Source organism: Acinonyx jubatus, chromosome C1 (assembly GCF_027475565.1).
Source record: "Acinonyx jubatus isolate Ajub_Pintada_27869175 chromosome C1, VMU_Ajub_asm_v1.0, whole genome shotgun sequence".
NCBI classification, from domain to species: domain Eukaryota; kingdom Metazoa; phylum Chordata; class Mammalia; order Carnivora; family Felidae; genus Acinonyx; species Acinonyx jubatus.
The window spans coordinates 32928289-32949816 of NC_069381.1; the positions used below are offsets into that span (position 1 = coordinate 32928289).

Genomic DNA, 21528 nt, shown 5'->3' on the forward strand with positions numbered 1-21528 from the left:
TTCACTAGAGACATGCAAAGGCAAATTTGGGCATAAAGAATCCATGAGCCTGAAGCTAGGACAATTGAAATTATTGAATCTGAAGAACAGGAAGAATAGGTTGAAGAAAAGTGAACAAAGTCTAAGGGACCTGTGAGGTAACGCATCATGGGAGTCCCAGAAGGAGAGTGAAAAAGGGGCAGAGAATATTTAAAGAAATAATGGCAGAAAATGTCCTAAATTTTATGAAAGACATGACTAGCGCCGTACAAAAAGTTTAATAGACTCCAAGGAGGATGAACTAAAGAAGGCCCACACCAAGACACGTTTTAATTCAAACTGTGGAAAGCTGGAGAGAATTTTGAGATTGGCAAGAAAGAAGCAACCACGTACAAGGGGAAGCCTCTGTAAGATTATAAGCAGGTTTTTCATCAGAAACTGAAAGCCAGAGAGCAGTGGGCTTGATACATTTAAAGTGCTAAGAGAAAAAACCATATAAACAAAGAATCATGTATCTGGAAAATTACAGAAGCAAATTCTGTATGATTCCACATATGTGAGGTACTAGAGTCCAACTAGAGGAAAGAGTAGAATAGTGGTAATGGGGAGTGGCCGTTTAATGGATATAAGAGTTTCAGTTTTGTAAGATGGAAAGAGTTCTGGAGACGGATGGTAGTGATGGTGGCACAGCAATATTAATGTACTTAATGTCACTGAATTGTATACTTTAAAAAGAAAAACTTTTATGTTTATTATTATGTTTTTTGAGAGAGAATGAGAGTGGGAGAGGGTTAGGGAGACACAGAATCCGAAGCAGGCTCCAGGCTCTGAGCTGTCAGCACAGACCCGACGCGGGTCTCGAACTCATGAACCACGAGATCATGACCTGAGCCACCCAGGTGCCCCTGAACTATATGCTTTAAAGTGGTTAAGATGGTAAATTTTATGTGTATTTTACCCCATTTAGAAATTTGGGAAAAAATGATGGGAAAGGTGTTGAATAAAGGTGTAAGAGCACATTGGAAACAAAACTGATTCTAGGGTCTTGCAGTCATTGTCAGTTTTATAGGAGAGAGGGCTTGTCCAAGGAAGAAAATCTTTACTGGAAACAACTGATATTTAAAGGCCATTTTGTAAGGCTTTGTCATCTGAAGATCATCTTTTCCATTTTTGTAAGAATGTCATATAGCAAGGTTCATGTGCTCAGTAGATGATTTTTGGAATGTGTATTTAAATTAAAAACTTTTTTAAATGAAGTGGTATAATTTTAAACCAACTCCGATAAATATTTTAATATCTAATGGTTCTTGTGTTAATTTGGATTGATCATGACCACTCACTTTCACAGAAGTAAAAATGTTGTAAATTTTTAAAATATATTTTCTTAAGTTTTAAAGTTATATTTATTTTGAGAGAGAGAGAGAGCACGCATGAGTAGGGGAGGGGCAGAGAGAACGAGCAGGCTCCACACAGAGCCCAATGCAGGGCTCAATTCCACTACCTGCGAGATCATGACCTGAGCTGAAATCAAGAGTCTGACACTTAACTGACTGAGCCACCCAGACGCCCCGGTAATAATTTTTAAATGTTCTCTGAAAGTATATCGTAGCCCTTTGAAAAGATAACTCTGGACTTCCACTTGTGGTAATGTTGGACCAACTGTTCTGTGGAAGACAGCTAAAAAGATTAGACAAAGTATATTCTAAAATCTTATCAAAAGCAACAAAATTTTGAGGGATTCCTAGGCGAGGTTCAGGAAGAAGGTGGTAATGTAGCAAAATGATGTTCAAGGCTACTTTTTCCCTGGATATGTTTGCAAATCTGGAAGGCAACTTGAGAGGCTGAGTGCTGATCTGAAAGTATGTTTGCTGAGCTGGAAGAGGCAGTTGTACAGTGCTGGAGGGAAAAAAGTCCAGCCCCACCAACTGTGGGAACCCTTGTAAACTACCTTATGCTTTGAGTTGGGGACCTCCAACAGTTGTACGATAGTGGCTAATTAAATCAACCCTCGTGTAGATTGCATTGCAACCTGACTTGGAGCCACGTGAGGACCCAGAAATCTCAAGTCCTGAGTGGATAAACGTGATCCCGAATAGCTAGTGCCCCTAGGCACAAGTAAATACTATCTGAGGAAAATAATCCTATCTTGAAGTTATTTCTGCACATATTTTACAGATGCCAAATCAAGTGCATATTCAAAGATAACTAGGTTTACAAGGAGACAAGGAACCATGAACAAGGTTGAAACACAATAGAAAAGGACCCACAGGAACCCCAGGTGCCAAAGATAACAGACACAGAATGTGAAGCAAACATGTTTACTATATTCAGTGGAGATAAAAGAAGTAACTTGAAAATTTTAGGTGTTGGGGCGCCTGGGTGGCGCAGTCGGTTAAGCGTCCGACTTCGGCTCAGGTCACGATCTCACAGTCCGTGAGTTCGAGCCCCGCGTCGGGCTCTGTGCTGACAGCTCAGAGCCTGGAGCCTGCTTCGGATTCTGTGTCTCCCCCTCTCTCTGACCCTCCCCCGTTCATGCTGTCTCTCTCTGTCTCAAAAATAAATAAACATTAAAAAAAAAATTAAAAAAAAATTTTTAGGTGTTGTGGGCTGAATTGTGTCACTCTCCCACCCAAATTCATATATTGAAGTCAACCTTCAATACCTCAGAATGTGACTATTTCTGCATAGAGTAAACAGGTAATTAAGGTTACATGCGGTCATTGAGGTAGACATTAATCCAATGGGACTGGTCTCCTCAAAAAGAAGATCAGGACATGGGCATACACACAACCGAAGGACCATTGAAGATACCAGAAGAGGGGCGCCTGGGTGGCTCAGTCGGTTAAGCGGCCGACTTCGGCCCAGGTCATGATCTTGCGGTCCGTGAGTTTGAGCCACGCATCGGGCTCTGTGCTGACAGCTCAGAGCCTGGAGCCTGTTTCAGATTCTGTGTCTCCCTCTCTCTGACCCTCCCCCGTTCATGCTTTGTCTCTCTCTGTCTCAAAAATAAATAAACGTTAAAAAAAAAAATTTTTTTTATAAAAAAAAAAAAAAAGATACCAGAAGAAGACAGCCTTCTACAATTTCAGAAGAGAAGCCTCAAAATGAAACCAACTCCGCGACACCTAGATCTTGATCTAGACTGCTAGCCTTCAGGAACGTGAGGAAGTAAATTTCTGTTGCTTATGCCACCCAGGCTGTGATACTTTCTTATGGAAATCCTCACAAACTGCAATAAAGAAGGGAACCAGAAACTGTATAATTAAACCAGCAGATTTTTAAAAAATTAACTAGGTGGCAATCTGAGAACAGAAAAATACAATACCCACCCCAAAGAAATCAATAGATTTAGAAGCTGGTTAACGCAACTGAAGGTAGAATTTGTTAACTGGGAGATAACTGAAGGAAACCATATATAATGAAGTACAGAGAATTTAAAGACTGGAAAGTAGAGAAGAAAGGTAAGAGAGAATAGAGTAAGAAAATCAAGAGGCTATGACTGAAGCCACAGAAGAAAGGAAAAAGAGAATTAAAGAGAGAATGTCTGAGACTTAGGGATAATTAGGGGGAAGGAGACACCAAAAGAAAGTCAAGAAGTCCAAAACCTACTTAAAATACCCACATCTACACATCAATAACAATACCACAGTTTTTAGATGACAAAAGAGGAGTCAGGAGGAAAAAAAAATTACTTTGAAAGGGATGGTATTAAAGCTGACATCTGATTTCTCAACAGAAAGACTGGGTGCCTTAAAACTGTGGAATGCTATCTTCAGTGATCTGAAAGAAAATACTTGCCAACCTAGGATTCCTATACACACTAGGATATGAAGGTAAAAAAAAAGACATTTTGAGGCAAAAATGGAGAGCATTGGCAAGCAAGCAGACGAGCAAAAGAAAATGATCCTGTTTGGAATATTAGGAGATACAAAAGCAATGAAAACAAAGAAGTTCCAAACAAAGGTTGCCTACTTCTTTGTTTGTTTTTAAATTTACATCCAAGTTAGTTAGCATATAGTGCACTAATGATTTCAGGAGTAGATGCCAGTGATTCATCCCCTACATGTAACTCCCAGTGCTCATCCCAAGTATCCTCCTTAATGCCCCTTACCCATTTAGCCCATCCCCCCACCCTCAGCCCCTCCAGCAATCCTCCATTTGTTCTCTATATTTAAGCATCTTATGTTTTCTCCCCCTCCCTGTTTTTATATTATTTTTGCTTTCCTTCCCTTATGTTCATCTGCTTTGTATCTTAAATTCCACATATGAGTAAAGTCATGATATTTGTCTTTCTCTAATTTCGCTTAGCATATACACTCTAGTTCCATCCTCATTGTTGCAAATGGCAAGATTTCTTCTTTTGATTGCCGAGTAATACTCCATTGTATATATATATACCACATCTTTATCCATTCATCTGTCAACGGACATTGGGCTCTTTGCATACTTTGGCTATTGTTGATAGTGCTGCTATAAACATTCGGGTACATGTGCCCCTTCGAAACAGCACACCTGAATCCTTTGGATAAATACCTAGTAGTACAATTGCTGGGTGGTAGGGTAGTTCTATTTTTAATTTTTTGAGGAACCTCCATACTGTTTTCCAGAGTGACTGCACCAGTTTGCATTCTACCCAGCAGTGCAAAAGTGTTCTTTCTCCACATCCTTGCCAACATCTATTGTTGTCTGAGTTGTTAATTTTAGCCACTCTGACTGGTGTTAGGTGGTATCTCATTTGGTTTTGATTTGTATTTTGCTGATGATGAGTGATGTTGAGCATTTTTTCATGTGTCTGTTAGCCATCTGGATGTCTTTTTGGAGAAGTGTCTATTCATGTCTTTTGCCCATTTCTTCGCTGGATTATTTGTTTTTTGGGTGTTGAGTTTGTTAAGTTCTTTATAGATTTTGGATACTAACTCTGCTCTGTCATTTGCAAATATCTTTTCCCATTCTGTCAGTTGCCTTTTAGTTTCACTGATTGTTTCCTTCACTGTGCAGAAGCTTTTTATCTTGATGAGGTCCCAATAGTTCATTTTTGCTTTTGTTTCCCTTGCCTCCAGAGACGTGTTGAGTAAGAAGTTGCTGTGGCCGAGGTCAAAGAGGTTTTTGCCTGCTTTCTCTTCTAGGATTTTGATGGCTTCCTGTCTTACATTTAGGTTTCATCCATTTTGAGTTTATTTTTGTGTATGGTGTAAGAAAGTGGTCCAGGTTCAGTCTTCCGCCTGTCACTGTCCAGTTTTCCCAGTACCATTTGCTGAAGAGACTGTCTTTATTCCATTGGATATTCTTTCCTGCTTTGTCAAAGATCAGTTGGCCAACGTTTGTGGATCCACTTCTGGGTTCTCTATTCTTTTCCTTGATCTAAGCGTCTGTTTTTGTGCCAATACCATACTGTCTTTGTTCTTCTTTTTCAGGATTGCCTTGGCTATTCAGGGTCTTTTCTGGTTCCACGCAAATGTTAGGATTGTTTGTTCTAGCTTTGTGAAGAATGCTGGTGTTATTTTGGTAGGGATTGCATTGAATATGTAGATTTCTTTGGGTAGTATAGATATTTTAATAATATTTGTTCTTGCAATCCATGAGCATGGAATATTTTTCCATTTTTTGGTGTCTTCAATTTCTTTCATAAGCTTTCTACAGTTTTCAGTGTGTAGATTTTTCACCTCTTTGGTTAGATTTATTCCTAGGTATTTTATGGTTTTTGGTGCAATTGTAAATGGGATTGATTCCTTGATTTCTCTTTCTGCTGCTGCATTATTGGTATACCGAAAGGCTGCCTACTTCTGGGGTGCATAGACACAAATGCTGCCTGCCACTAGAGGAAAGTAGAAAACCCTTTTAGGACCAGGATCCTGTGTTGATATGAAACAGAAGTCTGCTGCCTGTTGGGAGGGCAGGAAACTCACTCCCACCTAAGACCTAGCACCATTACAATGCAGAGGTCAGATGCTATGTGTGGAGGACAAAGCCCTATCCCCAAGGCTGAGGTGTAAAGGGCCTGACTACAACTAAGGCTGGATCAGGAGGAATGAGAAAACTCTCCTGCCACAAACATGAGCCTTGCATCATAAACAATGGCAAGCTGCTGCTAGGAACCGGGCAAGGGTTTGGAGAGGGACTCCCTCTGTGGTGCAGGCATTCAGGGAGTGGTGAATGCTGAGGAACCCCAAAATACCCTGGTCACAAATTAAGCACAAGGCAGCAGCAACCCACTATCAGAAATGAGGAGTTGTGGGGCTCCTGGCTGGCTCAGTCAGTTAAGTGTTCGACTCTTGGTTTCATCTCAGGTTGTGATTTCACGGTTCATGGGTTCGAGCCCCGCATCGGGCTCTGCTGATAGCATGGAACCTGCTTGGGATTCTGTTTCCTTCTCTCTCTGCCCCTCCCCTTCTCTCTCTCCCTCTCTCTCTCTCTCTCTTTCTCTCTCTCTCTCTCTCTCACACACACACACACACACAAATAAATAAATTGACATTAAAAATTTTTTTTTGAAAAAAAAAAAAAAGAAGTGAGTTGCTCCAATGTGCTCATCAAATGACACAGCAGAAGAAAGAATTCTTGATGATAGGTCAGTAGAAATTATCTAAACTGAAACAGAAAACATGGAAACAGTAAAAGAGAGCAAAATATTTAAGAGCTGTGCCACAATATCAAGCAGGTAATTGAAGTAGCAGATGAAGACAGGAAAAATATGACACAAGAAATATTTAAAAAAATAACAGCCTAAATTTTTCCAAAATCAATATAATAAACCACAGATCCAGGAAGCTCAGAACACCCCCAAGCTGAATAAACACAAAGGAAAAAAACATACCCAGGCACTTCATAGTGAAACTTGGTGAAAACCAAAGGTTGAGAAAATCTTGAAAGCAACCAGAGAGAGAAAGAGGAACAAAAATGAGTAAAGCGAGCTTTTTATTTAAAATCTATGTAAGCTATGGGGCACCTGGGTGACTCGGTTGGACATCTGACCCTTGATTTCAGCTCAGGTCATGATCCCAGGGGTGTGGGATCAAGCCCTGCCTTGGTCTGTACTGATCATGGAGCCTGCTTAGGATTCTCTCTCTCTCCCTCTGCCCCCCTCCACCCACCCACACTCTCTCTAAAATAAAAAATAAAAAAAAAAACTGCATAAGCCAGAAGGTACCAGGATGACATCTATATAGTACTGAAAGGAGGAGAGTCAACCCTAAATTCTATACCCAGTGAAAACATCTTTCAAAAATGATGGCAAAATACAGATTTTTCGCTTGTCACCATAGGTGAGCCCAAAGCTTTCCAGCACCATCTGGGGAGGCATCTATGTTTGCGTAGGTTTTCAAGTACCTTCTGAGATCAGCATCTCTGTGTACTAGCCTTCCCTTAGACTTTTTTTTTTAATCTTTCTATTTGAAATAATTTCAAATTTAAGAAAAAAGTTGCAAGAAGTATTTTAAGAACTCCAGTATGCCCTTCACTTACATTGTCCGATTAACATTATACCGCAGCTATCTGCCTTGTAACCCTCTTCAGGTGTATCTATGCATATTTTTTTCTGATGCTTCATTACCCTCTTAGCACTTCAGTGTGTGTTTCCTAAAATATAAGGACACTGTCCTGCAAAACTACAGGAAACTATCAAATTCAGAAAACTAACTTTGAAATGGTACTACCATCTAAACCACAGACACCATTCAAATTTCACTAGTTGTCCCAAGAATGTCCTTTATAGGGGCGCCTGGGTGGCTCAGTTGGTTGAGTGTCCGACTTTGGCTCAGGTCATGATCTCACGGTTTGTGAGTTCAAGCCCCGCGTCGGGCTCTGTGCTGACGGCCCAGAGCCTGGAGTCTGCTTCAGATTCTGTGTGTCTCTCTCTCTTTCTGCCCCTCCCCCACTTACACTCTATCTCTCTCTCCTTCAAAAATAAATAAACATTAAAAAAAAAAAAAAAAAACAAAGAATGTCCTTTATAGGTCCAGGATCCAATCCAGGATCACTCATTGCATTTAGTTGTAGTATCTCTTCAATCTCCTCAGTCTTTTCTTGTCTTTCATCATGTGGACAGTTTTGAAGAGTGCAGGCAGTTACTTTGGATTTTTCAGTCTTGTCGGAAGTAGGTTCAGTTTGTGCACCTTTAGCAGGAATATCACAGAAATGATGCTGTGTTCTCAGTGCATTGTATCAAGGGACGCACAATTTTGACTTGCCCCATTACACTTACTAGTTAATAAATTATATTAGTTGTCATTTCACTGTAGACCTTTTTCTCCCCCATTTATTTAATTATTCACATCAATATGGACTAGCAGATTCCTATTTTTATTCACTGAATTCAAATCCATTACTACTATTATTTTGATGCTCAAATTGTCCCAGATAAAGCGAATAGAAATCCCTTTAATCTGGCTTCTGTATCCTTTGGACATGTCTCCATTATTCCTTGAACACTTTCTTACTTCCTGGGACATCAAGATTCTCCAGGCTTACTTTGAACTTTCCTTACCCCAGTCCTCAAATCAGCCATTTCTCCATGGAGCCTTGATATCTATTATCAGAGAGTGGTATTCAGAAATCAAAGTGTGTAGGCCTTGCGACTGGGATGGCATTGCCTCTAGGCTTTTCTAGGGGATAGAACTCAGACATACGTACATATGTATTTCACACACATGTACATACAGATATGCAACTATAGCCATTTTGATATTTATCTAAATCTATTAAAAGCCAGGTGTTCATCTAGATACCCCCAGTTCCAACCCAGTACCATAAGATTTATTCAAATCTTCCCCATTTCCATCTTCATAAATCGATCCTCTGACAGTGAGAAAGGAGCCTGGCTCCCATCATCTTCAGTATGCTTATTATTTGTTCGGTCCCTTTATACGTAACTCATCCTCGAACCTGGAAGCCATGGACAACTCGGCTTCGTGGTGACTAAGTGGGCCACCGTGTGGACAAAAGGGAGTGCTTCTCGGATTTTGACTTGGTGATTCCATAACATTGTGTCAGCCCTTTGATGCCCTTTGAAGAATTCTTTACCCTTTCCCCAACATTTTTAGCTGTTTTGAACAGGGGCATTGTCAACAATAAAACTGTAGTGTTCTGTAAATTGAGCCAAATATTATTTTAATGTGCTCTATGAGGAGAAAAAGTCTGGAAGCACTACTTTGGGTTGTTACCCGTTTATTTCCAGTTTTGCCTGGATCAGGTTTAGCTGTGGCTTCCTATAATCTTGCCAACTCTAGATGAAATCATAAATTGAACTGCGTTCATTGTATCTTGTAATCAAACCATGGAAGAGACCAACACACCCCACCGCTCTTCCCTCACGAGCCTAGATCAGTGCTTCCCAAACTTCAGTGTGCACCCAAACCATTCGGAGATCTCATGAAAATGCAGAGCACGTTACCCAGTCTGGGGTGGAGCCTGAGAGTCTAACAGAGTCCGGGGTTAGCAAGTCTCTAGAGTATTCCTCACCCTTACTCCAGGGGTCAGTGAGGGGTGATTAAATTGTTCAACCAGCAAAACTTACAGGTATGGTCAACCTTTTTTTTTTTTTTCACTTGCAAACGTACACACAAACAGAGCAGAGTGAACCCCGAAGCATCACTGGCATTTACCAAACTTCCCCTGCCCCTGACCTTTCTGTTCTTGGACTATTTGAAAGCAAATCCAGCCATTTTATCATTTCAGTATACGCCTCTAAGAGAGCAAAATTAAAAACACACACATACACAACACCGTGTCATTATCACACAAAATTAACAATACACACAACACAAAACATCATTCCTTGACATCACCTAATACTCAGTCCATATCCATGTTCTCGGATGCAGGCAACGGATGGGTCCCCGGGTCAGCTACTCCAGGGCCCCAGGCTCACTCCCCTAAGCTGAACACCTTCGGTTGCCATGCTCCTTCGGCTTTCCTCACCAGCAGAGAGCACAGGTCCTCCGCAAACCGTATCTTATGGCCTGCCAGTTTCCTTCTTGGGAGAACGCTGCTAATAAGCCTTAGCAAAATCTTTAGGATCGCGTCCTTTGACCCTCTTCCTGGGGCTCTGCCCGGTCCTCTAGCCCTGAGGCTGGGACAGTAAACAGCAGCCCGGTCAGGAGGCCTGGAAAGTTGGCCCTGCCTTAAGTTGGCAGCCCGGGTGACCTTGATGTAGACGTTTGAGAAAGGTTGCTTCGGGAGAGGCCTGAGGGATCAGGCTTCCCAAACTCTCCCAGCCTTATAGCCCTCTAACTTTCCCCAGACATCTACCCATTGCTAGGATCCCACTGTGCTGCTAATCGGTGTATTGGGCTCTGTGCGTGGATTACCTCTCCCCTCTCCAACCCCTGGCTATAGGCAGAAAGGACATCCCTTCACAAAGCACCAGAGTGAAGCTTGTTCCTGCAGCGGTCAGCCCCCCACCCCCCACTCACTGGCATGCAGCTCGTCTCTCTTGCAGCCCATCCCCAAAACTCACGGGGAACAGCCCGCACATTTCCATCCCAACGTTTTCCTACCATATCCCAAGCCTCTGGTGGACCGTGAGCCTCAAGAGAATACACATGGTTTCCTGGCCAAGTGCCTTGTGTCCAGATAGCAAGGGCTGCCAAATCCTCGGCTGTGGACAGGAGAGAGGTCCTGGGGAACCGGGAGAGGTGGCACGTCTGGGCCCCACATCCCACCCTGCTCAGCCAGTGCCCGTGACAGGAGCCCTCAGTCACACATTCAATTTCTGGGTTCCAAAGATGGTGTCGGTTGGGGCTCTTTTGGCTATAGGTGACAGAAGTCAAAATTGTTTCTGCAAAAAGGTGGTATTTATTGGGAAGGTGTGGGAATCTCCATGGAGCAGCCCAGACGCAGGAAAGGCGGAGGGAGACAGGGCTTCCTCTCATCTTTCTTCGGCAGGTCCCCTCCGAGTGGCAAGAAACGTGGGCCCGACAGCCCCGAGCTTCAGGCCTCACCGAGGTGCCCACACAGCGCAGTCCCTTAGGAGCTGCCTGAACTCAGTGCCAGGTCTACCCTAGGCCGATTCCGTCTGGATGCCCGGGGTGGAGCCTGGGCACCAGGTCCCCGGGTGACTTGAAAGCAGGCAGGAAGTGCTGCATTATAGCTTCCAGCCCCCAACAGACGTGTCGTTCTCATTCATAACTCGAGGGCCGGGACTCTAAACCCGTGCAGGGTCAGCTGCCCACCCCTCTCGCCAGAGGCTGCAGGCGACGGCCTCTTGAGGCAGCCTGTGGACGCGCAGCAGCTGCCTGCCCAGGGCCCTGCGCCCATAATCCCACAGCCCCTCCGCCGCTTGCTCCTCTCCTTCCATCCCTGACCCCCAGGGAGTGTGCCTGCCATCATCTTGTCAGACTTCCTTCAGGCCAAGCTTGGGGGAGAAGGCTGGGCTGCATCCTTGGGCTTTGGTGACTTGATGAGAGAGGTGGTCACAAGACAGGCGTTGGAGGAAGCCAGACAGAGCTGGCAGAGGAGGGCAGGGGGAAGGCAGGGGACAGTTATGGTCCGCTCTTTCCAGATGGCAGAGGGCAGTGGCCACTCAGAGACTCTGTTTGGGGTGGGTGAGGCCTGAGCACGAGGCGAGGTGCCGATCTGGGTGAATTTTCCCTATCTCCCTCTGAGGACATTTCCCCCTTCTATACTAACATGGTATCTGTACTTCAAGACCAAAAGCCCCTCCAGGCTGGCCCACACACTTCTGCATGAGGACGGGACTCCGGCCACAGTCCCAGGCAGCCTCAGACCACCTCTCCCTACTCTGGATGCAGGGCAGGGATGTGGTGGGACCTCAATAGACTGGAGAGGAGGAAGGGTGGGTGAGGAAGAAGGGGCAGCATTAGGGCACTTGCAACCTTGCTCAGGACAGGCTTAATGCCTGAAGGAGCCTAACATCCTTCTCCCAGTCCCTTCTCCACGTAGCGAGCTCCTACAATGTCCCCTCATTCTGGCTCTGAGGTCAGAGCCAGGCTGGGGAGTTTCCTGGAGCCCTGATCAGCACTGGATGTGCTGTGTAACCCACCCTGGAGGTCTGTCTCCCCATCTGTATGTGCAAGGACCCAGGGACCCATCGTAGCCATGCCAGGGACAGATCGAAGGACACCACACTCAAGACTGGATGTTCACTTCTCTTTCCAAAAAATACCAAACACACAGTCTAGGTGTGGCAGGGGGACAGTCGGGCTGGGGACCTGGACATTACACACCCAGGGGGCCCTTGGCGGAGGCGGACAATTTAACAACTGGTCTGAAAGTCAAAAGAGAGGAGAGCTGGTTAGTGGGGTGAGCAACAGGGCAGGGCAGGGGCTGTGGGGTTCAGGCCTAGGAGCAGGGACTGGCCAGTGTGGTCAGACCTGGGCCCTCACAGCAGCCCAACCGGGGGCCCATTCCTGGGAGCGGGGGGTTGTGGGGGAAGGACACATTCTGGCCTGGCCTTGTGTGTGGATGTGCACGTGGTGCTGGATCTACTGGAAGAGCCTGAGACCTGAACTCAGGGACAGCGGGCCGAGCACGTCTCTTGGTCTTTCTGAACCGTTTCCTCATGTGTTACATGGGGACATTCATCATCCTGGCACTGCCCCCTTCGTGGGGTTGCTGTGAGGAACCTGTCAGCCAGTCAGGGACAAGCGACCCTGACCCCTTGTAGCCACCCCAGAGCACGGGGCACCAAGGTCCACCTTTGTGGCCGTGTCCCCGGGGCCCGGCACAGCGTAGGCCCTCACGTAGCCCTGCAATGAGTAAATAGCGGCCCGTGAAAGTGACGACATCTGGGCTGGAAACGTGCTGGTGCCCGTGCGTGGTGCAGGCGGGTCCCTGCCTGTACCTGGACGTGCACGTGCACCTGCGGGCTGAGTCCTGCCTCTGGCCGCCCTCTGTCTGGTTCTGAGTCTCAGAGTGCAGGGTGGGTGCCTACGTGGGGACAAGCTGCTGAGTGCAGCTCGGGGATGCGCTGTGCCCTACTGGCCCCGCCCAGGGTGCCGCAGGGGACGGCAGAGTGCAGGCTCAGACGTACTCTCGCGCAGCAGCCGAGGGGCCGGGCCGGTAGGGCTGCGGGCTGCTGTTGGTTCTCTCGGGCTCCGGGCATGTGCAGCAGAGGAAGGAGCCCCCCAGCATGGCCAGGCCGGCGGAGGCCCAGCCCACGAACAGGGCCGAGCCGAACTCGTACCTGCAAGAGGTAGGGAGGATGCCTTCAGGGGTGGCTGTAGGCCCGCCCTGTCCCGGGGCTCCCCCCTCCCAAGGGGCGTGCAGGGTGTGGGGAGCTGAGATCAGGGACCTCCCAAGCCTCCCCAGTCTCTCTGGGTAAGTTCAGATGAATGCCCTCCATTCCCCCTCACCGACATCACCCAGCACAGCCGCATCACCCAGCGTGACCCAGGTCCAGGGCGGCCCGCTCTGCGTGCGTACTTGGGCCCCTTTCCTCATCTGGCCGGAGGAGGGTGTCCAGGGGGGCCGCCAAGTGCCACGGGGAGGAGCAGGGCAATCCCTGCCATCTTTCTCTTGGTCACCCTCTGACCCACAGAACTCCCAGCCTGGGCTCCCTGCTCTCCTCTGGGGCACGCGGGGCCCCTCCACCTAGTGCCCCGTGTCTCCCGCCGCCTGGCCTCTCTGCAGCGCCCCCAGGACTCCCCGCCTCCATGCTTTTGCCTGAGGTGCCCCCCTCCTGGAGGGACCCTGTCTGTGCCTCCTGTGCTCCGCTCCTCTGCCTTACGGGCCCACTTCAGATGCCACCTCCTCCCAGGGTCTTTCCCTGACCCCTTGTGCCTGACCCTGACTCTCACTGGATGGCCATTCAGCCCCCAGGGCTGGCCCGAGCCGGAGGGAGCGCCTGGAGGGCAGAGAGCACGGGATTCCTCCGTTCCTCCGCGGCTCAGCACAGGGCCAGCATACTGGGTGCCTTGGGAAATGTTGAAGGGATAAGGAACGAGTGCCAGGCTGGTGTCTGTCTCTGAGCTGAGCCACCTGTTGCTTGGAGATCTTTGTGGCTGGAACTGCCAACCCCAGGGAACAAGCCCCATGCCTGAGGTCTCCTTTTTCTCCCTCACCACACCTCTGCCTTCTCCAGGGAGCCTTCCAGACTGCAACAGCCCCAGCATCTTTTCCTATTCTCCCTCCACTCCGGGGCCCAAGGTCTTTTGGGATGTCTGGGGTGGAGACTGTCCCATTCTCTACTGTGGCAAGCTGAGATGGGAGGTTGGAGCCAGGTGGGCCCAGGCTTTTCACAGAGCCCCCTCTTCCGCCCTCACGCCCTCGGCCTTACTAGTCCTGGTCATGCTAACTCCTAAATATCTCTGAATGTATTTTTCACTGCTAGCCTCTAGCCCCAAGGTCTGCTCCAGATCTTTGCACTTTACTGGTCTTATCTCCTCCCCACCATGTTGCATGCCACAGCCAGGATTGTTGGCTGCCTTCCGCCCCAGGATGGGGAGCCAAATCTTCCTATGGCCGTAAGGTCCCCCCACAACTGCCCTTACCACTTCTCCAGTCTCCATCTCCCAGCCCAAAGCACCTGCTGCCTTCTGCGGGAATCACAGCAACAGGGTTGCTGAGTGCTCTCCAGGGCCCTGGCATTGTGCTAAGTCCTCTCCGCGGTATCTCATTGAGCCCTCACAACCACGTGTGAGCTGGGTCCTTGGGTCCCAGCTCCATTTTACAGGGAGGAGACCAGGCTCAGGAAGATAAAGGAACTTGAGCTTTCACACAGCAAGCACACACAGAGCTGGGATTTAAACCTGGAGCTGGGTTGCTTAGCCCCTGGAGCGCCCTCCACAGGCCTCCTGCCCCTTCAGAGGGCCCAGCCACACCCTGCCTAGCTCCCCGCTCCGGAGCTTCTCAGTGGCGACACCCAGTGCTCACCCCCTGTTTCTCCCTCCAGGTGCCCTGCTGGACAAAGGCAGTGGAGCGGGAGGCCCAGCTTGTCCCTTGGTCCAAGCTGTGCCCTGGCACTCACCTGGCATTGATTGGTGTGCTGGGGTTGAAGAACTCCTGGGTCACCAGGGTGGCATACCACGAGACGGCTGTCAAAGTGCAGAGGCCTAAGGACAAAGGAGGGAGTGCTCAGCCCTTCTCTGGCCCCAGTCGGCCACCCAGAGTGGGGCCACCTGCCACAACCGAGATGGTGGAGAGGGAGCCAGGGACACTCACCTGCCAGGAGGAAAAGGGCACCCCCAGAGATGGCGATGCGGCTCTTGGCAATGGGGTTGCTGTCTCCAACCCGGGTGCACTTCATGCCAACCACACTGAGGACCATGGCCACAAAGCCCAGGAGCACGGCCACCACCATCAGGGCTCGGGCTGACTGGATGTGACCTGGGCAGGGCGGGAGGGACTGAGTAGGTGGTCGGAGAAGAGGGGAGGGGGGGGTAGGAGGAGCGGCAGGGTAGTTTGAGTTCTCTCGTCTGCTGCTCTTTGGCAGGTGGCCTCCCTTTGGGGCCTGGCCCACCTTCTCCCAAGCGGTAGGGGTCAGTTCCTCCTGGGGCCTTGCAGATTCAGCAGAAGAAAGAACCAAGGGTGTCCGAGGCCCAGCTCGTCCCAGGTTGGCTCTCGGGCAGGGACGCCTTCTCTATCGGTCATTCTGCCTCCTGGTCACCTTCCCCTCTGCCCTCTGAGTCACCCACGGCAGGTATACACCTGCACCCAGGTCAGTCCTGGACCTCAGGCAGCTCAGGGGATCTGGGTCCGTGAAGGAGCCAGGTGATCTGCCTGGATGGGCATGGGGAAGGGGGGTCGTGTGATAGCTGCCCGACTCAGGCCCGTGGGGCCCTGGGCAGAGGGTGGGTGGGCTGGCCCTGAGCCAGGGACAGAGCTTCAGTGGCCCGTTTACAAGCCAACTTGTCAGGCTCAACCCCACACCCCAGGAGAAGGAGAGGGACCTACGTGCCCAAACGCCATGTGCACAGGCCTGTGCGTAGTGTGGGTCGGTGCACCCAGATGGGGGCATGCGTGTCTAGGTGCAGGCCTGGCATGAAGGTGTGTGCGCGCAGTGTGTCTGCATAGGGAGTATGGGGAGAAGTGGAAGGGAATGAGCCTCTTTGAGTGCCACGCACCCCTCTCAGCTAACCCTGCCACAGTCCTGTGCTCTCCTCTACAGATGAGGACAAGAGAACACAGAGAAGGGGTAGTGGCTCCTTTAAGGTGAGCTGGGATCGTGGCTGCCAGAGCCAGAGCCCCTGCCCTCCACGGAGCACCGGGCTGGCCTGGATTTTCTAAACGCACAGGGATAGGGGCTGGAGAATGAGGCCCAGCGCAGGTGGCAGGCTGTGGGCAAGCCTCCTCCAGACTCCCCCCTTCCCCCACCTCCCACCTCCCCCACCCAGCTGGTGGGAGGCCTACCTTCCAGGGCGAGCAGTGAGTCGTAGAGTTTGCACTGCACCTGCCCCGTACTCTGGGAGGCACAGGACATCCAGAGCCCTTCGTAGAGGCCCACGGCCGTGATGATGGCGTCGCCCGCATACGAGGACTGCTTCCACTGCGGGAGGGCTGTGCTGGCGATGATGCCCACCCAGCCACCCAGGGCCAGGAAGTAGCCCAGGAGCTGGAGGCCTGAGTTGGCCATGGCCCAGGGGAGGGGAGGAGGGGGCTGGAGGTCCCAGGGCTCAGGGCCGGGCCAGGGTCCCTGGGGAAGCTGGGGTCATGGCCAGGTGAGAGGAACAACTGGGTGGGGGGCGAGGGAGCGGCGAGTGGCCAGAGGCTGAGAAGGAGAGGTGGCAGCCCGGCAGCGGCAGCGGCAAAGGCAAAAGCTCTGGGCTCTAGAATGCAGGGGGAGGCCGAGGGGCCGGGAAGGCCAGGGGCCCGCCCACAGCAGCTGCCTGAGCCAGGGCAGGGTCCCCAGCAAAGCTCCTGCCAGCCCCCTGGGGGTGGAGGGTGGGGCCCTGGCCCAGGTGGGTGCCTCGGCCCCGCCTCCCAGGGAAAGAGAGGGGAGGGGCTGGGAGGAGAGACCCTGCTCGCCCTCAGGGCCTTCCTGCCGGGGAACCCCCTTTAGCAACCGTGCACGCGTCCTACAATTTTAATTCCTGCCCCAGCACCAGCCCTGAGATGATGGACTTTGCTGTTGCTTGGCTGACCTGCCCCTTGGGTTTTCTGTCCTCTGTAGGACAGAAAGGAAATGGAATCCCACTTTGCGTCAGGTAAGACTAGAGTTAGACATCAGAGAGAACTTTCTGGAGAGGGCTCTGAGGCCAGATCCAGATGTGGAGAGACTGGGCTGGGGAGGGGATGTTGCAGAGAGGGAATCCCGGGTTCTGGGGGTAGGGGGGAATATGTATCAAAAACAGGGGAGGCCAGGCCAGGGAATATGCACTGTGGGGTCTGAGATCTGAGGGGGCAGAAGAAGGACCCCATCAAGGCTGGGCCAGACCTGGCTGCCAGCCAGCAAGGGGCCTGGTCGGGGAGGTGGGAGATAGGACTGACCTCCTGGCATCAGTCTGAAGGAAGGCAGACTGTTCAGCCCCGTTAATCCCCTTGCTGGCTGGTTTAGCAGCCCCTGCTGGGGCCGGAGGAGGCACGGGGCCCTGGCCTCCAGCTCCAGAACAGCCTGGCGGGGAGCCGTGGCCTCTGCACATTCCTGGGGTTCAGGCTGCCCCTCCTAGCTCCCCACACCCTCCTCCTCTCTCCCATCCCAGCTCAGCCCTCTGGAACAGGGGAATGTTTAACTCTCCTCGAGCTCATTAGCAATCCCCTCACGTTCAGTTTGGCCCCGTGGGCACCGCCAGGCGTGGGTGCAGGGGGAATGCCACAATCTTGCTCCTACTCTGGCCTCCTGGCCGCCCCCTCCATCCCCAGCGGCCCACCTGCCTTTCCTGGACCGCATTGGGGGAAAGCAGGGTCCTGCCGTGAACCCCCCACCCCCACCCCCACCCGCAGGCTTCCTCCCCCACAGCCCGGCCCCCCTCCGCAGGGACTCGTCCCCAGCCTGCTCCCTCACATTCTTCACGTGGCTATGCAAACGAGAGGGTGCCAGGCACTGCGCAGACAATGGCTGCCCTGTGCACCCGCCCAGGGCGTGGGCCCCTGGTATGGCCTGCAGCTCCAGCAGCTGGGGGCAGGGGTGGGCGCTGCTGGCCTGCAGTTCCAAACCCCGGGCCCCCTCTGTGCCTGGACAGCCAGGGCCACGTGGATCCACGGACACACAGACCTGCTTCCTGGGACACCCCGAGGGTCCCAAACTCAAAGCTGTTGTAGAGAAGTCAGGGTGGGTTGGGATCCCGTTTCTACCGCAGACAGTTCGGACACAGCACGATCCGGGGAAACAGAGGACATCGCCGGAGCCCAGAGCAGAGACTTCTGGGGATGAAGTGAGCATCCTTTCTGCGCCCAGAACCGTCTAGTCCTCAGGGCAGCCCTCTCCGCCCCAGTGGAGGCAGGCCCTCCACTGACAAGGAGCCAAGGTGGAGAGGTAGCCTACCCTGGGCGAGGACGCAGCAGGTCTGTGCGCTAGAGCCACATGGACCCCACACCCTGCCTCTCTGAGGAGGACTCTGATCAGTGAGGGGGCCGAGAGCCAAAGAGGGGAAGTGAGCCACTTAGGGTCACAAAGCAGTCTCCAAGAGCAAAGTCTGGGGGTGCTGAGGCCTCGGATATACGGGGATGCCTATACACCCCTCTGTCCAGGGCATCCCTCCCCCGTACTGGGGACCCAGAGCCACTTTGTGGTCCAGAATGAGGCTCACCTCCCCTCTGAAGCTTTTCTGTGTAACCCTCCTCTTTGTTATTTGAGGTTTCAAGTCTGCTCTACCAGAATGTTCTCTCCTACCCTGAGGGCCTTCCCTCACCAAGGTTCCAGCCTTTTGGAATCCAGATCCTGCTCCTGGGTGGGGTCCCCTGCTACACCTGCAGTCCAGTGACTCCCAGGCCTGTGGGGAAAGCAGGAACACTCAGGGCCCCAACTCAACCTCCATCAGGAACTAATTAGAAACTGCCCTGGGGTGCCACACGTCCCTGCTTAACAAGCGCTTTCACTTAGGTTACAAGGCTTCTGGCTTTATCTCTGCCACCAGAAAGCTGTGTGACAGGCAAGTCCCTTAGCCCCTCTGAGATAAAATAGGGATAATAGCACTGGCCCTGTCTAGTTCATCGTGGCGGGGGTGGGGAGGGTCGCAGGGATTAAATCATAGGTAAAAGTACTTTTGGAAAACGTAACATGCCTGAAGAAATGTGGCTAATGAAAGCTCTTCTAAAAGACTCCCACCTGGGCGAGACCCCCACCCCCACCCCCCGCCTTTGCCCTCTCGTCCTGGGCGGGGTTGGCTGCCTGTGGCTGGAGACCCACAGCCACGCCGTGCCCAGCAGTACCTGGCAGAGAGCCCTGCTTAGCAGATATGTGTTGATCATTGACTGGTTTGGGGATTAAATGTTTCTGCCTTCCTCCCCGTGAAACACTGGAGCTGTTTCCCTGGCCCTCTCCCACTGCCAGCCAGGAGGGCCATCCAGCACATCCTCAGCAGCCACCACCTCAAGTGTTGGGGGCTCAGGAGGTGGTGCCGGTCTTACTTCCCTGCCACTGAGACTCAGGCTCTCCTGTGGAAGCACAGGCTGGGAATGGAGAGGACTTGCTTCCGGCCACACAACCAGGAAGTGAGGGGGTCCCCACACTTCACCCAGGGGCTGGGAGGGTGTCTCTGCAACTCCCGTGGCTGCTGGTGGTGCCCTCTCCTCCCCAAACAACGCTGAGCACAGGCTTTCTTTGATACCCTTGCCCAGAGCCCTGCCAGCGGCCTGGGGTGCCAGAGACCAGCTCCTTCCAGGTCTGTATCTCCCTCCCGTCGGCTGGGTTGTCTCCCATCCCTGCTAATGCTCCCATGATGCCGTCCCTTCATCTCAAGCAGACTTCTCGCCCCGGCTCGGCCAGTCACAGCCAGCACCCTGCCATCACCCCCCTGCATCCTGGACAACCAGCCCTCACTCCTAATTGCGTGCACTTTTCCTGGTTCTCTGGACAGTGAAAACATTTGGCCTTTCCTGACAATCGGCTGTCTCTGTGTGGTTGGCATACAGTGAGATTGTATAAAGGTCATCATCTGCCTTGCTGTGGAAACTTCTGGAGGACCAGAATCAGGCTGATGTAGTTTTCCATTCCGTTGGGTGTCCACTACATGCTAAGCATGGTTCCAGGTGCATGAGGAGCATTCCTTCCTTACTCCTGTCAAACATCCTGGGTGGTAAGGGCCCTGGTCCCACGTTACAGGGGAGGACACGCACTCTGAGGTCGCACGGCACCCAGGGTGGAAGTGAGCTTTGCCCAGCCCAGCCTGTGGGCAAAGCTCATGCTCCATCAGTGTGTCCTCTCTCCCTATGGTGAGCGTGTCACCAAACAGGACACGACTGCCAGTGACTGGCGGAGCAGTGACCGCCCCTTGCCCTTGAGCACACTCACACATGCGGCTGTGTCCCAGCTTAAGAGCAGCTGCTCCGCCACGTCACGTCTCCCGCCAGCTCATCCCGATGCCCCCACGTAGAGGTGAGCTCCTGAGAAGAGCTGTCTACACCCGCCATCCCCACTTCACTCTCTTCCCCTTCCTGCGAGGTGCTCTAGCCCACCTTTCATCCACACCACCTCTCCAGAGTGTTGCCAAGCTATCGCAGATCTCCACGTCACCTGGTCCCGAGTGGCTCCTCAGTTCCCATCCGCTCAGCCTCTCAGCAGCACTGCCCCCTGCTCACCCCTCCTCCGGGAGCCACTGCCATCGGCCGCCCCGGGACGCCGACCCTTTCGGTTCCCCTGCTCGCGGCTGGCCCCCCATCCTCTGTTGGGTCCCGCCGCCCCACCAGGCTCAGTCTTCTGCCTCTTCCTGGCTACGCTGACCTCAGCCTCCCTGCTTTGAACACCGTCCACGGCCGTGATGGCTCCTGAAGTTTTGGCCCCTCCCTCCTCCTCTCCCTAAACTGTCCAACCGCCTCGTTGGCATTTCTGCTTTGAGGCCCAACAGGCTCCTTGAACTCCAGCATAACACTCGTAACACCGGGCTCCCGGTTCCATGCCCAGCGCCATCTCTCCACAGTCTCCCTGTCAGGGGGAAGTGGCTCCATTCTTCCAAGTGCTGGAAGCCTTCATGATGTTCCATGATGTTCCTTCTTCTCACACCGCCGACCCACCAGCAACTCCTGCGGGCTCTACTTCAAAAATGGGTCCAGAACCTGCTCGCTTCCACCTTCACCGCTGGCACCCTGATCCACATTACCCTCCCCTCCCCCACTGAGGACTGCCGCAGTCTCTTCATCTGGTCCTTGCCCCAAAGCCCCTCCTCCACATACACCCTTCACCGAGGCCTTGGCAAGGTCAGCAGATGCTGTCACTCCTCCGAGGGCTTCTGTCTCACTGAGTCACGGCCCAAGCGTCCACGGTGACCGATGAGACCCGTCTCATTGGCCGTCCTTCTTGCCTACTCTATGCTATGTTGGCCTCCTTGCCCTGCCCCTGCCTCCTCTGGGCCTGACTCGCTTTCTTTCCTACCTTGAAAGGTTACACACACATGCGGGAGCACATGCACACACGTTTACACGTTTGTTACCTGTCTCCCCCCACTAAAATAGAAGCTCTGTGAGGCCAGGGACTTGTTTGCTACTGTATTTCCAGCACAG

The 21528-nt window shown here is 51.6% G+C and overlaps 1 protein-coding gene across 1 annotated transcript; it reads right to left on the bottom strand.

The window, feature by feature from the left end:
- Nucleotides 1-12070: 12070 nt before the first annotated feature.
- On the bottom strand, nt 12071-17648 carry CLDN19 (claudin 19). Its single transcript, XM_027059474.2, has 5 exons — nt 16285-17648; nt 15097-15261; nt 14903-14987; nt 12968-13120; nt 12071-12202 (listed from the first exon to the last, which is right to left on the bottom strand). The coding sequence occupies exons 1-5, from the start codon at nt 16505-16507 to the stop codon at nt 12154-12156; spliced, it is 675 nt and encodes a 224-aa protein (XP_026915275.1). The 5' UTR covers nt 16508-17648; the 3' UTR covers nt 12071-12153.
- Nucleotides 17649-21528: the final 3880 nt, after the last annotated feature.